Raw genomic sequence first — 17,469 nt, forward strand, 5'->3', positions numbered from 1 at the left:
TGGAACCGGTCGTTTTACACGCTGACTTCGTATTTTTCTGACTGTTTGAGGAATAAAAATGCACCACAAAGCTGATTGTGTCGCTGTTTTCCCATACAGTCTTCCCTCGTTATAACGCGGTTCACTTTTCGCGGTCTCGCTGTATCGCAGATTTTTTTTTAAGTGCAATTTTGCATATTTTTTTACAGTAATATACCCATTTTATAAAATTTATGAAGGTTTGAACATTGTCAATGTTTGAACAAGAGAGAAATGTGAGAACATGTAAATGCCTCTGAGAAAAGCGTATAAATTGTGCGGTCGGGGATTTTAGAGCCTTAAAACATTTATGAGTTGTAAAACATAAAGCTAACTACTTCGCGGATTTCATTTATTGCGGGTATTTTTTGGAACCTAACCCCAGCGGAAAACGAGGGAACACTATCTCCAGAATGTGCGGATTGCGTACGGTAGGTCCAGACTTGACGTGGCGGTGCGTAAAGTTTCACGTTCAGTTTGTTTTTTATAAATACCACCTTTGGCGCAGAAATGTTCGTACGTAGAGTTTTGGCCTCATTCTGATCGTCCGCAAGCTTTATAAATGAGGCCCCTGACCTGTCTCCGACTGAAAATAGGAAGCGTAAAATACGGTTAAGGGAGACCGGACTGTTGAACAGGTGAAGCTGTACTTCAAACAAGAATGGGAAAGAATTCCACCTACAAAGCTTCAGCAATTTCTGTCTTCAGTTTCCAGATGTTTATTGAATGTTGTTAAAAAAATAAAATGTGATGTAACACAGTGGTAAACATGACCCAGTCCAAGCTGTTTTATTTTATTTATTTATTTTTTTGTGGGGGGGCTTGTTGTGGTCAAGAAATAATTTGCTTAAAAACAATAAAGTTTATCCGTTTGAGCATTAAATATTCAAAGAAGTATAGGTCGAATGTGATTTGTGAATCATTGTATTCTGTTTACACAACGTCTCAACTTCATTGGAATTTGGGTTTTGCAGCATATAGAGTCCCGGGAATGCAGTAAAAATAAATCATGCAATAATGATAGATGTAACAAAAATCACACAAAAGGAAATCAATGAAAAGTATCTTAAAACAATTCATGTAGGCTACATTTTTTTTTAATTACAAGAAAGGGAACACAAATACGATAAAACGTGACTTAGGTTAAATGTTATGTACGCACCCCAAATAAACACAAGTTATATCATAGGCCATAGATTTGTTAGTAGTAGTACTAATATTTAATTTTAAATGTTTTGGTTGCCTTGTAAGTTGAGTATGGTTTTATTTTGAAGGAGCAAAATTCCGCCGGATGTTGTGGCTGCTCCGGTCCCAGCAACTTCCGCCGCTCTTCTGGCCAACTGCAACGTCAAAATAAGGAGAATTAATTTGCAAAAGCGTCCTCTTCCACCGTATGTGCACCACCAATTTAAAGCTTGTAAACTTTTAATTGACACCCGCAGGTAATTTCAAGTATTGTTATTTTCTTTTTTTTTTGTTTGATTTGTGGTGTTAAGATTATGGTCTTAGCGGTCCCAGTTAGCCTCTCGATGCTAACGGACGCTAGTTGCTTTTGTAAAAGTTTTCCTGTCCAGTTGTATAGTTGCTTGTGCGTTTACGTTCACTACTGACACACTTTGGAGGAGGTTAGTAAATTGTTTGTGGTACTTATCAGTATCATAAACTACGGATTCAAAGATAAGATAATGACTAATGAAGACGAGAAGCTGTGAAAGAAGTCAAGTTTTTGACGTTAAGTTATGTTGCATTGTGGGAAATGGAGGCTGGATCTTTGATAGGCTGTTGGATTGCTGCTTTCCGAGAAGAAGAAGAAGAAGATGGCGAGCGTCCACAGTCTCCTCCTCGACGAGGACGCATGCAGTCAGCTGAGTGAACATCAACGAGCCGAGTTTGTCTTTGATTGGCTCAGCCGCCTGAAGAAGCTCCTCCCCTCCAGCGACAAGGTGAGTGCAAAGGAGCTAGTGTTAATTTTGTCAACGAAAACAAAATAATTTCATCAGCGCACATTTTTCACCGGACTAAAACTAGACTAGACTAAAATCCTCATAAATAAACGATAACTAGGACTATATCATTATGAATTTTCATCGACTAATGAAGACGAGTTGAAAATGTACTTCACTTAATAAAAAAATTGGACTTAAACTGAAACTGAAAATGGCAGACAAAATTAACACGAGTCCCCTTTCTGCCACAGGCTGTCATCAAACAGAACCAGCGCTGCCTGGTGGATCAACTCTCCGGCGTTCTGGCGGGGTCGCCGGGCCCGCCAACCCGAGGCCTGCTGGCTCACTGCCTGGCGCTGCTCTTCCGCCTGGGCGACCCCGTCCCCTGCAGCTTGCTGGTGGAGAAGTGCAACGACGTCATCCGCGTCAAGGACGACTCGCCGTCGGCTCTCCCCAACAGGCTGTGAGCTGCGACCGCAACCGAACCGGTGCGCGTGTTTAACGTCAGACGTCACGTGACCTCGTGTGCATGCGTATCAGGGCGGCCGTGGCGTGTCTCGGCGCCATGTTCGAGCAGCTGGGCCGGATGCTGGGCGGACTCTTCAAGGAGACGCTGGCCAACCTGCTGAAAGCGCTCAAGCACGCTGAGGTGGGCATACGACGTCGTAATCTGGACGAAGGCCCGACCGATTAATTAGCAGCCGATTATAATTATTCATGATTATTGGCCTTATTCATGATTATTGGCCTTCAAACATCGGCCAGTTGGGACAAATAGGCCAATTATTTTCCCTTTACAACCTCATCGAGTAAAAGCAAAGTTTCCAACGCTGTGAAAGTACCCTGAATGCACCATTTTGCTTGCGTAGCATTAGCAACTAGCAAGTGTGTAGCGTATATTATTTTGGTTATTCTGTTGTCCCGAAGCGTCCTTTAAGCTGTTTAATGACGCCACAGTTGGCGTTAACTATAAAACTAAATACACAACGTGAAGGATTACATCCACTGTATATTTAAATATAAAACATGCTTTGTTTTGAAAAGATTGCTAGCCTAGTGCTAACAGGAAGTTAGCAAATGCTAAGAGGAAGTTACCATCGACTTACTGATTTCAGGTTTTGGGGTTTTGGTCTGTCTGCCTTTCTATATAATTTAGGGCCCGACCGATTAATCGGCTGCTGATTATAATCGGCTGCCGATTATAATCGGCCGATTATGGCCTTGAAAGTTTCATCGGCCAATTGCGCCAAACGGCTGATTATTTTCCCCTTATAACGTTACCGAAAAAAAACAAAATTTCTGACTCTGTGAAAGTACCCCGAATGCACCATTTTGCTTGCGTAGCATTAGCAACTGGAACGTGTGTAGCGCATGTTAGCATCTTTTAAATTGTTTGACACCACACACAGTTGGCGTTAACTGTAAAATTAAATACACAATGTTAAGAATGACATCCACTGTATGTTTAAATACAAAACGTGCTTCAAACATCAGTAGCCTAGCGCTAACAGGAAGTTAGCAAATACTAACAGGAAGTTAGCATCGACTGTGAAGTACCCCGAATGTAGAGGTAAGATCTTTAGCCCGAGCCCGAGCCAATCATTACGTTCGGGTCGGGCCGCGCTTCTCTCTCGCTGACTTTTTTTTAAAATAAATATATGTTTATAAAAATGTATACTAAAACAATGTGTGGATACTAAACTAACCCGGGACTCACACTGGTTGCGGCTGCGGTGCGTTCCGGCGACGCAACCAATTAGATTCCATTCATTCGAATGGTGCGAATGACACCGCTTGCGGGTGCGTTGCGTGTCGACTGCGTCTCAGCTGCGGCGTGCCGCAGCCCTTCCGCAAGGATAGACCTATTTTCTATTTTTGCCGGATGCCGCATCGGTCGGCCTCCGGCAAATGGAAAGCTAGCACAAAACACATCGAGCGGGACAGGAAGACCGATGCAATTTCAAAATAAATTTCCGGTTACCTTTCAAAATAAAACACCCGTCAGCTCCTATTTCGCAAGCATGTTAGCAAAACATGATGTGGGCGTAGATGGGCCTGGAGTTGACGTGCGAGGTGCTCATTCACGGTTTAGACACCAGGGAACATGGACGAGGAAAGGTTTATATTGGAGGTGGAAAGCCACAAAATAATAAAAGTCCACCTCTCTTTCTGCTTCTCTGTTGAGCACAGACTTTCTGTGTGTTTGTCGTTGTTTTTAATGCCACATGGTCGCGCGCGGTCAGACACGGTGGGAAGTGGTCGGCAACGGAGCTGCCGGACCGCAGCTGTGCGGAGCCGGTGTGAGTTGGCCAAAAAATTGACGCGTCCGGAACACGCAGTCAAGACGCACCGCACACGCAACCAGTGTAATCCCGGGTTAAGGAATACCTGTTGTAAAATAAATAATTTGGATGAAACAGAGAAGGCGGCGCTGTAAGGTAATTGCTATATAACTACTACTAAACAGGAGGCGCAGAGCAAGAGCACGCTTTGCACACGGCCTTGCAGACGTGCAAACTATAGAAATGACAATTTCATATATCTTTTCCCATGTATTTGATTTGCATTATTCTGTTTAAAGCCTAGTGGGCTGCAGTATTTCTCGGCGTAATTAAGCGAGTGCGCATCAAGATCTCTCTTTCACTCTCTTTGTCTGGCCTCTTATTCTGTGTTCCAGCGTTATTTCGTTGTGCAAATGTATTTATCATGATCATAAAAATATGTCGATTATTTTAACCTTAAAAAATCTTGCGTTTTTTTTCTGCCAAAAATACTATGGGATAAATTGAAATTTCGGGTTTGCTTCGGGCTCAGGCCTGCAAATCAAGTTAATTGGTCGGGCTCGGGCTGGGTCGGGCTTTAATGCCCGCGGGCCTGGGTCGGGTCGGGCTGGATTTTTTAGGTTCGATCTTACCTCTACCCGAATGTACCATTTTGCTTGTGTAGCATTAGCAACTAGCATGTGTGTAGCGCATGTTAGCACCTTTTAAATTGTTTAATTACACCGCAGTTGGAGTTAACTGTCAAACTAAATATACAACATTAAGAATGACATCCACTGTATATTTAAATACAAAGCATGCTTCATTTGTAAAAGGTCGCTAGCCTAGCGCTAACAGGACGTTATCAAATGCTAACAGGAAGTTAGCGTCGACTTCAGGAGTGTTTTTCCTTCAAATAACGAATATCCACACACAAATGTTGTGGGAACACGTACCCACAGATGAGATAACGCTACGCAAAGTCTTTCTTCTGTACTCACTTGAATTGTGTAGCCCAATGGATGTTTTACTGTTTTTTTTACAGTTGCTCTTATTTTAGCAACTTTCACTTTCACTTTCTTGTTTTTATTAGGGCCTGGCCGATATGAATGTTTTGAAGCTGATACCAATTGTTGGCAGAGAAAAATACCGATTAAAATGACCAAATATTCTGCCGATTTTAAAAAATATATATAAACTTTTGCTATTAAGATTCTCCATAAGTCCGTATCAAAAAATTTCATGAAGTATACAAAGTTATTGTATAGATTTATGTGTCAGTAATAAAACCATTCTTACTTGTTTACAACTGCTGTAAAGCATTGAACTTTTCTTTTGTATATTTTTATTTTGTGTAAGTAAGTCTTGGGACTTACTGGGTTACCCTGGGACCTCGAAATTCTTTCAACCCTTGAAATATCAACTTTATGATGCAATATAACTTGAAACTACAACGACAAAAAAATCAAAACAATAAGAAAGTGAAATAAGAATAGAATAAACTAAAATAATAGCGACTGAAAAAAAACAGAGCAAATACTGACTGTTCCTGTGCGTTTGTGCGTTGGGCGCAATGTGGTGCCGTGCATCCATTGGGCTACACGCTTAAAGTGAGTACAGAAGAAAGTTGTGATTGAAATGATATTAAAAGAAGTCATTTTTCACACATTGGGAAGAAAGTGTGACTTTGCGTAGTGTTATCTCATCTGGGGGTACGTGTTCCCACAACATTTGTTTGTGGATATCCGTTATTTGAAGGAAAAACACTCCCGAAGTTGATGCTAACTTACTGTTAGCATTTGCTCACTTCCTGTTAGCGCTAGGCTAGCGATGTTTTAAAATCGACGCATGTTTTGTATTTAAAATATACAGTGGATGTAATTCTTAATGTGTGTTTAGTTTTACAGTTAACTCCAACTGGAATGTCATTAAACAACTTAAAGGATGCTAACATGTGCTACATATTTGCTCGTTGCTAATTCTACGCAAGAAAAATAGTGCATTCAGGATACTTTCACATTGTCGGAAACTTCGGTTTTCCTCTAACGTTTTAAGGAGAAAATAATTTGGCTCAATTGGCTGATTGTTTGGCCGATGTTAGAAGGCCAATAATGGGCCGATTACCGTCGTCGGTCTCAAAAGTTGACCTTGAAAAACTGTGCCCCCCACATCAGTCTCAAGGTCGCTACGAAATCATGGCAGCGCTGGAGCGGATGCTGCGAGGTCTGGGCGGGGGCGGCGCGCCGGCTCACCGCGATGTCTACAAAGCGGCCAGGACCTGCCTGACGGACCGCTCCATGGCGGTGCGATGCGCCGCCGCCAAAGTGAGTATCGCTGCCGACGCCAAGACGTTCACATATCGAGGCGCCACAGTCCGCCGTTTAAAACGCCGCCGTTTTTGCCCGGCCGGCAGTGTCTGTTGGAGCTGCAACGCGAGGCGGCGTTCCTGTGGACCAGCGAGCTGGAGAATGCCGCCACGCTGTGCTTCCGGGCCTTCGAGGGCTCCAACCGCGAGGCCCGCCTGGCGGTCGCCGAGCTACTGGGGACTTTGCTGGCGGCGGCGCTGGAGCCCAAAAGTACCTTGATGAGTTTTTGTCGTCGTCGGTTTGAATGGCTTGAAATTGTGGCAGCGCCATTGATGCTCATTTTGTTAGCATATCTGTGACTTTCTGCATCATTTGGGAGCATTAAGCTCAACTATTATTAAGGCAAATTATCAATGCTAACCGTAGCATCTGACACGACTTTTAGCTAGTGTTAATTACGTCAATAAAAAATGAACAGAAATAACCTCGTCAATGCACATTTTCCACTGAACTAAAACTAGGCTACACAAAAACCCTCATTAACTCATTTGCTCCCAAAAAACGTATAACTACGTTCTATTTCAAATGTATTAAGTGTCCCAAAGACGTATTTTTTGACATATATATATATTTTTTAAGCTAGAGCATACAGAAGTCTTTGATACAGCCTCTGAACTAAAGAGAACGCTTAAAGCAACGGTAGTTATTACAAAAACAGCCAGCAGGTGGCAGCAGAGTATAAGAGATCAACCAGCAACAAGCTCTTTTTCCCACTGAAACACACACTAAAAAAAATGTACTCATCTGCTCCCAAAAACATATAAATATGTTCTATTTTAAATATTGCCGGTGTCCAAAAGGCGTATTTATAATTTTTTTTTTTATTTTTTTTTATTTAGACTTTTTTTTTTTTTTTTTTTTTTTTTTCCCCCAACGCTAGAGCATCCAGACGGCTTTGATGCAGCCTCTGACCTGAAGAGAATGGTTAAAGCAATGCTAGCTATTTCAAAAATGGCCAGCAGGTGGTGGCAGAGTATAAGAGATCAACTAGGGCCATGTTGTAACAAGCTCTTTTTGACTGTTTTCACCAGGAATGTGTATAATGATGGAACCTAGCTATATTCTAATGTTAATTGCTGCAAAACGGAAACAGAAATATCCTTTTTTTTTCTTATGAAAGAAAAGACTAATCTTTCTATTGGTGGGTTCCATATTTTTATAGCAATAGAACACAATATTCTGTGGGCCTTGCAAAATGAGTCCAAATCCAGCCGGGAGCGAAGGGGGTTGCTTCACTCAAAAAAGCTGCCAGTCAATGAGTTAAAACTGAGACTACATTTGAAAATGGCTGATCAAATGACCACTACTTTTAGCATTATATGTTAGCATCAAGCTAACATATAATGTTTTTGAAAATCCACAACGTGTAATTCTCTGTTAAGTGAGTATACTGCTCGCATCTCAAATGTTTGCTCATAAGTCAAATCCCAAAATGGAGCCAAAAAAAGCTTGTAAGTTGGGTTGTTTGTGTGTCAAGGGCACCACTGTCTAGTGAAGAGTTAGGATTCCCAAAACGGATTATTTTTACCCGTCAGCTGGCCCCAGACCGAGCGCTCGAGGCCGCAGCGCCCTGGAGGAAGTGATGGACCTGTTATCGGTGGGCTTCGTGAGGGGCGGAGCCGGCTTCCTGCGGGCCAGCGGCGACATGCTGAAGGGGACCAGCTCTGTCAGCAAGGAGGTCCGCGTCGGTGTCGCGCAGGTGCGTCGCCGCGGCAACGCCTGTTCTTTTCCTCCCTTCCCGCTTGAAAAAAGAAGATCCTCCTCATCCGCAGTCATGCGTGGTCTTCGTGTCTCTGATGGGCGGAGCCTGGCTGGAGGCCAACTTTGCGTTGTTCCTGCCGCTGCTGACGGCCCTGGCGTCCAACGTGAGGGCGACATCGCCCGCAGCGGGCGTCGCCGTGGCCCGCTGCTGCGTCTGCTTCGTCCTGAGGAGCACGCTGGGCTCGCTCCTCGGCGAGAAGGCTCAAGCCAACGCCGCCAGACACCTGTGCGCCACCGTGGCAGCGCACAAGCGCACTTCTGGTGAGGATTTTACTTTTATTAGTCTGTTGTCGGGGCTCAAATTTTTGACCATCTCATATCTACAGAGGAGTGATGCGGAAGTAGGTAGATGAAAATAATATTTTGTGAAAATGAAAAAATCGGAATTGTACTGTTCAGACTGGTGTAAAAAAAGTCAGATACAGGTCGCATTTGGATATGGGTCGAATTTGCCTGCGGTACTGTGAACGTAGCCTAACATATGGCATTTTTCATACACAAACATGCAAGTGAAGTTGCTGTGTGTGCTGTGCAGACGCTGCAGCGACCGATGGCAGCGCGGAGGGCAAAGTCGGCTGTGCGGATGCGCTCGTCTGCTGCCTTGTGGAATTGGGGGCGCTGGTCCGAGGATTGGGCTCCACGGCCACCGCCCTCTTGAGTGACGGCGGCACAGGTCTCATACGTACACATCTTGGGGGTGGGTGGGGGGTTGGGGGGGGGGGGGGGGGCGCTTATGACAGTGGGAGGGAGAAAAAAAAATCCCCCCTTGTAATTAGGGGTGTAACGAAATCCAAACATTTTTATTTATTTTTTTATCCAAACATCATGATACAATATTATCACAATAAGAAGGTCACGATACGATAATTACGATATTGTGGGTAGGTTGGCGATACAAAAAAAGTCACAATATCGTAAAAAAAAAAAAAGGGCTCATACTAAAAAATAATAATAATAATATTGTGCTTTTGTACATCACAGCAATGCATATAAACAACCTACAATCTCGAATAAAAATTTATTATGAGGCACTTACTTGTTATTGCAATCACACGTTGAGTTTCTCCACATATTGACTCGGTTCACAAGCATATTAGTTATTATTCATCTGAACATTAGCGTGGATTTTAAACATCGAAGGGCTAAAACATGCCTTGTAAAATTGAAACGGCGCTAAAAAACTAGCCACCAGAGGGTGCTAGAACTGCACAAATGGAAATCAACCTGCCTTTTTTTTTTTTTTTTTTACAGATGTGTTGCTTTTAATATTGTGACATGACGATGAGGCAATATATTGTGGCAGGTTTAATATGGCGATATCATGATACTGCTGTTATTATTACAAGAGCTGTACAATAGGGATGTAAAGATATCCAAACATCACGAAACGATATTAGCACGATATGAACGTCACGATATGATAATTATCACGATATTGTGTCTGTGTGTGTGTGTGTGTGTGGGGGGGGGGGGGTGGATATTTAAAAAAGATCACAATATTGTTTAAAAAAAAAGAACTCATACAAAAAAAAAGCACAATATTGTACTTTTGTACATAACATCAATGCATATAAACCACCTACAATCTCTAATAACAATATTGAGGCACTTAGTTGCTAATGCAAGCACACATCGATCGCTTCACAAGCAAATTAGGTTCCCCTTCATCTGACAATTAGCATAGATTTTAAACATAGAAGGCCAAAACATCCCTAATGAAAATTAAATTGCACTAATAAACTAGCTACTAGAGGGTGCTAGAACTGCACAAATGAAAATCAACTTGGCTTTTTTAACAAATGCGTTCCTTATAAATATAGTGAACATGACGACGACGATAGTGTGGCAGTTTTAATATCACAATATTGTCCTTATCGTTACATTCCTACTGTACAATATTGGAAAATCATGCAATATAGTTGCTGAATATAGTGATATCGAATTTATTGCAATATTGAATGTACTTAAAAAAAATGATATTTAAAAAAAATGTGGTGCTTTTAAAAATATTGTGACATGACGACGATATATTGATATATTTTAATATCACGATATTGCCTTTATCGTTACATCCCTACTCATGGGCTTTGTTCTGATAGATGGGCTTCTGATAATAGGGAAAAAACAAACAACAAAAATTCCCCATTGGCGGAAATGGGCCTCTGACAGTTTTTTTTTGTATTATTTGTATTTATTTATTTATTTATTTATTTATTTATTTTTTACTGGTGGTAATGGACTAAAATACCAATCAGGTTCATTTCATTGTAGGAGCCAAAATCATCACTATTAACTCATTTTCTCCCAATAACGTATATTTACGTTCTATTTAAAAAAAAATTAAGTGTCCCAAAGACATGTTTATATGTTTTGTTTTGTTTTGTTTTTATGCTAGAGCATACACAAGGCTTTGATGCAGCCTCTGAACTACTGAGAAGGGTTCAGCAATCATAGTAATTACAAAAACGGCCATCAGGTGGCAGCAGAGTATAAGAGAACAACCAGGGCCATGTTGCAACAAGCTCTTTTTGTCTGTGTTTTCACCAGGAATGGGAATAATAATGAAACATAATGACATTCTAATGCTAATTGCTGCAAAACAGAAACAGATAGAAATGTACTTTTTTTCCTGATGAACGAAGAGACTCTAATCTGTCTTTTGGTAGGTTCCATGTTTTTATAGCAATAGAACACAATATTCTGTGGGCCTTGCAAAATCAGTCCAAAATCCAGTCAAAGTGCCAGGGTTGCTTCAGAGAAAATGGCTGGGAGTGAATGAGTTCATATTCGATTTATGGTTCAGCGTTACACCATACAGCGATCTGTCTCAAATTTTTGTCCACAATATAAAGCAAAAAATAAAAAAAATAAAATTGTATCTCAAGCTACATAGTTTGGATGTCCGACCCTTGTTAATAATCTTATGCGTTTGTGTGCGCGCTCAGGCCTCGTGGACTCGCTGGTGTCGATCCTCCTTCACCCGATGTCATCGGCCCGCCTGGCTGCCGCCTGGTGCCTGCGTTGCGTCGCTGTGGCGACGCCGTCGCAATGCTCGCCGCTGCTGGATCGCTGCGCCGAGCGTCTGGCGGCGCTCAAGTCCTGTCCCGAGGCCGTGTCCGGATACGGGGCCGCCGTCGCCGCCCTGATGGCTGCCGTGCAGCACTGCCCCCTGGGAATCCCGCACGCCAAGGGCAGGGTAGGCGAACTCGCTGACGGCGGCGGCGGCGTCTGCATTGCGCTCTAAAAATTATGTGCGTAGGTGATGGTGGATCTGGCGGAGGACTTGCTGCGTTCGGCCTCTCAGAACAGTCGCATCGCGCTGCAGAGGACGCAGGCCGGCTGGATGCTCGTCGCCTCCTTCTGCACTCTGGGTAGCGCCGTTCACTTTGCATGCCCTTCATTTTTTTTTCATTGAACAAACCGGATGCATCGCTTCAAAGGCCCCAACAAGTCCATTCTAAGTTTTTTCCTCAATACATCAAATGTATATGAAAATAAGTTGCTGAGAAGGAAAAGACCGAGAACTACGTATATAGGAGCGAGGTTATTATAGTTAACAAAAAGCAACCTAAGTCTAAAATCACAACACTTTGCAGTTCACCATGTAAATGTGTTTTTGTGTCATTACTCAACAATGCAAAGTGACATTAACATCTCTTCTGGGGGAGGGAGAGGGAAGAGGGAGGAGAGAGGGTCAGGGAGAGAGATGGGGAAGAAAGAGAGAGGGGAAGGGTACGAGAGAGGGGAAGGGTACGAGAGAGGGGGAAGTGAGAGAGAGGGGGTAGAGAGAGTGAGAGAGGGAGGAAGTGAGGGAGGGGGCAGAGAGAGAGAGAGGGGTGAGGGTGAGAGAGAGAGAGGGAGTGTGAGAGAGTGGAGGAAGAGTTAGAGAGGGGGAAGTGAGGGTGTAAAAGGAGGGAGAGCGAGGGGGGAGTGAATGAGAGAGAGGATGAGAGAGAGAGGGGGAAGTGAGGGGGAGAGAGTGAGGGCGACAGGGAGCAAGTGAGGGAGGGGGGCAGAGAGACAGAGGGACGGGGGAAGTGAGAGAGAGAGGGGAGAGAGAGAGAGGCATAGAGGGTTGAGAGAGAGAGAGAGAGAGAGAGAGAGAGAGAGAGGGAGTGTGAGAGAGGGGTGAGGGAGAGAGGGGAGGGAGAGTTAGAGAGGGGGAAGTGAGGGTGTATAGGGAGGGAGAGCGAGGGGGAAGTGATTGAGAGAGAGAGAGGGGTGAGGGAGAGGGAAGAAAGAGTGAGAGAGAGGGGAAGAGAGAGGGAGGGTAGAGGGAAAGAGGGAGGAAGTGAGGGAGGGGGAGAGAGAGAGATACTGGGGTAAGTGAGGGAGAGAGAGGGGGTAGAGGGAGGGGGAGAGAGAGAGAGAGAGACACACACACACACACACACACACACACACACACACACACAGACAGAGAGGGAGAGAGAGGGGTGGGGGGAGTGAGGGGGTAAAGGGAGTGGGAGAGAGAGAGGGGGGAGTCAGTGAGAGAGAGGGGAGTGGAGAGAGGTTTCGGGTTAGGCAAACCCTGAGAGGGAGAGTGAGGGGGAGAGAGAGAGAGAAAGCAACATATTTTTCTTATTGTCAGGATTGTTCCCAATGAGTTGTAGATGCCACGTACTTGTTGACTTATGTGTTTCACACTTCAGCGCCATTTCCGGCCACTACTGCCTGTGTTCCAACTTCCACTTGTGGGGACATTTTGGTGGGTGGTCCCCACAAGTTCACACCTCTTCTGCAGAGTCAAGACTTGCTTTTAGAGTTTAGCGTTCAATTGGGTTATGTCAGTGCTTCTCGGTTATTTTCTGTCATGCCCCCCCTAGGAAGAAGAAAGCATCTCGCCCCAGATACGCTTCGTCATATTTCCTCATCTTAGCTTTTGGGCGACTTTTTTTTGTCTCTTTATCTCCGTCTCTCTCCGCCTGTCTTCTCATCCCTGTTAAATATTTTTTCATGGTGTCGCTTGAGGGTCTGCTACACTTCGTGCCTACACTTCATACTTATACTCTGTGCTGTGTGCAAAGCGCGCATGCTCAGTGCAAACAAAACCCCTACACCACCGAGCGAATGCTCCCTGCGCACACTCTGCCAATGAGAGCGCCACTGCCCCCTAATGTGGTGGAGGCGCAATTGCACTTTATTCTAAGACAGTAAAAAAATAAAAATAAAATAAAAATAAAAATGCATGTTCCCCGAGGTCAAACGCGCCCCCCTTGACGAAGCCTCGCGCCCGCCTGGGGGGGCCCGCCCCACTATTTGAGAAGCACTGGGTTATGTCAATGAGAAGTCCCCATGATGATACAAAGACAAACGTGTGTGCGTTCAGGTTCGGCATTTGTGTCTCCGCACCTCCCCCGTCTGGTCCTGCTGTGGCGCTGCGTCTTCCCCGCCTCCCTCCGCGAGCAGGAGATGGAGCTGAGGAGAGGGGATTACTTCACGTGGAAGGTGACGCTGGAGGGCCGAGCCGGGGCGCTCGCCGGTCAGTGCCACGTGCGCCTCGTTGTCCATGACGTGTCGAATTGTGCGTTCAAGTGCGTGTTTGTGTGTGCGGTCAGCCCTGACCACGCTGCTGCTCCACTGCAATGACATGTTGACGGACGACGTGATCGGACACCTTCTCACACCCGTCACCTGTGCCGTCGGCCTCCTCCCCAAGTGCGTCCCTCCTTCCCTCCCGTGCGTCGACCCAAAACCAAGTCCCGACCGTTTTCCCTCTTCTTGGTTTGTGTCTGCAGGCTTCCTGTCCTGGTCGGCTCGTACGGTTCCGGAATAACCACGTGGACGCTGCTTTACCGACTGCGAGTCTACCAATTGCTGGCTGCGCTGCCGCCGCACGTCTACCAAGGTTAGTGATATAAGCAATATTGTGATCTCGCCATATTAAAACTGTCACAATACTGTATATTGTCATCGTCATCATGTCCCAATATTAAAAAAAAAAAAAAAAAAAAAAGTCAGGTTGATTTCCATTTGTGCAGTTCTAGCACCCTCTGGTGGCTCATTTTTTAGTGCAGTTTAATTTTCATAAGGCATGTTTTGGCCCTTCTATGTTTCCAATCCACGCGAATGGATGAAATGGAGCGTAATATGCTTATGAATCGAGTCAATATGTGGAGGATCTCCATGTGTGCAATATTTATATATTTTTTATAAATAATATTTCAAGTATTTTTAGATTCATTTTTTGTATCAGCTCATTTGTGTGTATATATATATATATATATATATATATATATATATATATTACCAACTTACCACAATATCACGATAATAATCAAATCATGACCTTCATATCGTGATATCGTATCGTGATGTTTGGATATTGTTAGTCCTATTTATTTTTTTATTTCTTTAGTATTAGCGTTTTTTGTGACCTTTTTTTCTATCGCCAACCTCCCTACAATATCACGATAATGATCATATGGTTTTGTAAACATAAAATGTCATTTCAGTTAGTTTTTGTCTTTTGAAAAGCATTTTTGTTTTTATTTTATTATGTTAACAAAATTGTTTTTTGTATTTTAATTATAGTTTTTTGTGTTAATTTTAGTTAACTAAAATAAAATAACTTTATAAAATGATAATAAATAATAAATAAATAATAAAATGTAAATAGAAATGATTGTGAAATGAAGTTTTTTTTTTAATTGAGTTAGTTTTCGGGGTGGTTCTGTTAGTTTTTTTTATTAGTTTTAGTTTAGTTTGTTAGTTTCAGTATTAGTTTTTTTTTATAAATGTGTATTACTTGTGCACAATATTTAAAAACAAAAGACATTTTTGCTATAATTATTGTTAGTTTTAGTTTGTTTTGTAAACATAAAATGTCATTTCAGTTTGTTTTCGTTTTTTTTTCAAAAGCATTTTCATTTAGATTTTATTTCGTTAATGAAATTGTTTTTTTGAACTTTAGTTTTAGTTTTTTTTCATTAGTTTTAGTTAACTAAAATAAAATAACCTAATAATAAAAATAAATAAATAAAAATAAATACATAGTAAAATATAATAAACAAACTAATAATAAACTAACCTTGATCCCTATACCCGTCAGAGAGTTTTGGTTTGGTGATGAAGCAGCTGGTCTCGGATCTGCTGTCCCCGGAGAACCTCAACCAGCCGCCGTGTTTGGAGCTCGCCTTCCTGCCGTCCCTCTGTCACCGCGACGACCTGCCGCTGCTTGGCCCCGCCCTCCACGAAAGCGGCCACAGATACCTTGAGGATCAGGTGAGGTGCTGCTTCAACGCCGGCGGCCATTTTTTTTTTTTTTATCAGCTTTTTTATCGCCAATCTTTGGAGAGCAGGTGAACGGCGCAGGAGGCTCCCTGGACAACGACCCGTTCTCTCTCTGCGACGGCGGCCACGAGGTTCCCGCACCTCTTCCTCCCGCCGCCACTGTGACCGCCGCCGCCAGCCGCCTCTTCGGACTCCTCTTCCCGCACATCATCTCTGCCCAGAGGTTTTTTTGTTTTTTTTTCTCACGTCGAACGCAACAAGGATCCGTTTTGGCCGCGGCGCCTCACGCGCTTGTCCGCTTTGGTTGCGCACCAGGGCGAAAATTCTGGAGCAGTTTGTGGAGACGTTGAAACAGCTGAAGAGCCAACGACAGCAGGCGGTCCGGATGCATGTCTGCGCTGCCCTCTGTAGTCTGCTCAAGGTACGACGCCGTCTTTCCATTTCCAGTGAGATATGAGCTGACGTTTACATGAACAACTTTAAACAAAGACACATTTGTAAGAAAAAAAAAAAAAAACAATTAAAATCATATAACTAAGGTACGATGAACAAACCTAACAAAATAAATAAATAAATAACAATAACAAAAAAATAAACATTTTTTTTCAGTCAAATACCCCCGAACCAGCACAAAGCATTTCTGATTGGAAAAAAAAAAAAATAATATATATATATATATATATATATATATATATATATATATATATATATATATATATATATATATATATATATATATATGTGTGTGTGTGTGTATTTTTGTGGTCTCTTGAACAATTTGGAAATAAAAAGATATAGACAAAAATGAATGAATGAATAAATAAATAAATCAAGATTTGTGCACATCAAGGTTATTTTAGTTAACTAAAACTAAGGAAAAAAAATAAAACTAAAATTCCAAACACAATTTTGTTTATTAGTTATTTTATTATTTATTTTTATTTTTATTTATTTATTTTTTTAATATATTTTTTATTATTTATTATTTTATGAGGTTATTTTATTTTAGTTAACTAAAACTAACAAGAAAAACTACTAAAATTTAAAAAACAATTTAACAAAATAGAATTAAAAATCAAAATGTTTAAAAAAAAAAGAACTAACTGAAATGACATTTTATGTTTACAAAATGAACTAAAGCTAATTATAGCAAAAATATCCTTCGTTTTTAAATATTGCGCACAAGTCATACACATTTTTTTCAACTAAAACTAATACTGAAACTAACTCAAACTAAACTAAAACTAACAGAACCACCCTGAAAACTAATTAAAACTAACTCAAAAACAAAAAAAACAAAAACTCAAGACAAAATAAAAAACGAACTAAAATGAACATTCCAAAACACTGGTGCACATACAAATTATTATCAACAAAAATTGTTACCTTCCGGGATCGTAGTAAAGGTCTGTTCTCAAAAAGAAATAATTAAACTTTAAATAAAGTTTTCAAGTGATTGACAGGTGATATTATTCTAGGTGGCTTATGACAAGTTGGGTCAAACCATTCTGTGTATGGGGGAAATGCTGTTTTTTTTTTTAATTTTTTTTATGGAAACTGAAATAGAATAGCCTACTGAATAATATAAAATTTCATTTTATGAACTCATTTTTTTTTTTAAAGAAATATTTACATATCCTTTTTAAATATATTTAAAAATTTCACATATGCGAATCAGTGCTTGAAGCAAGAGATTTTGCTCCCTGGTGGCCAAGATGCTCACACCAGAAGGTGCAGCACACTGTCCACTGAATTAAAGCAATAAAAAAAAAATAATGTAATGCTTTCCATTCAATTTATTCCTGAAGTGTAACATTATAGACATGACTTAATTTAAACTTTTTTGTTGTTGTTGTTGTTTTATCAGGACCCAAGCAGCGTCCG

At 41.9% G+C, this 17,469-nt stretch overlaps 1 protein-coding gene across 7 annotated transcripts in view; it reads left to right on the top strand.

Moving 5' to 3' along the window:
- Positions 1–1,315: 1,315 nt before the first annotated feature.
- heatr5a (HEAT repeat containing 5a) overlaps positions 1,316–17,469 on the top strand; it is a 42,247-nt gene continuing 26,093 nt past the window's right edge. For 3 of the 7 annotated variants that reach the window (XR_013287538.1, XM_077538701.1, XM_077538706.1), the window contains exons 1-18: positions 1,316–1,460; positions 1,781–1,961; positions 2,216–2,427; positions 2,505–2,613; positions 6,400–6,549; positions 6,639–6,801; positions 8,127–8,290; positions 8,364–8,613; positions 8,888–9,025; positions 11,298–11,548; positions 11,612–11,723; positions 13,682–13,834; positions 13,911–14,010; positions 14,091–14,200; positions 15,404–15,576; positions 15,654–15,808; positions 15,901–16,006; positions 17,453–17,469. The exon at positions 17,453–17,469 is cut by the window's right edge and continues 174 nt beyond it. Coding sequence is in view for 6 of the 7 variants with exons in the window: in XM_077538701.1 (XP_077394827.1) it covers positions 1,836–1,961; positions 2,216–2,427; positions 2,505–2,613; positions 6,400–6,549; positions 6,639–6,801; positions 8,127–8,290; positions 8,364–8,613; positions 8,888–9,025; positions 11,298–11,548; positions 11,612–11,723; positions 13,682–13,834; positions 13,911–14,010; positions 14,091–14,200; positions 15,404–15,576; positions 15,654–15,808; positions 15,901–16,006; positions 17,453–17,469 (2,489 nt within the window). In the remaining variant the exon portion in view is untranslated. The other 4 variants (XM_077538703.1, XM_077538705.1, XM_077538704.1 and 1 more) reach the window with 4 other exon arrangements.

This window comes from Festucalex cinctus, chromosome 12 (assembly GCF_051991245.1).
Source record: "Festucalex cinctus isolate MCC-2025b chromosome 12, RoL_Fcin_1.0, whole genome shotgun sequence".
In the NCBI taxonomy this organism is placed as follows: domain Eukaryota; kingdom Metazoa; phylum Chordata; class Actinopteri; order Syngnathiformes; family Syngnathidae; genus Festucalex; species Festucalex cinctus.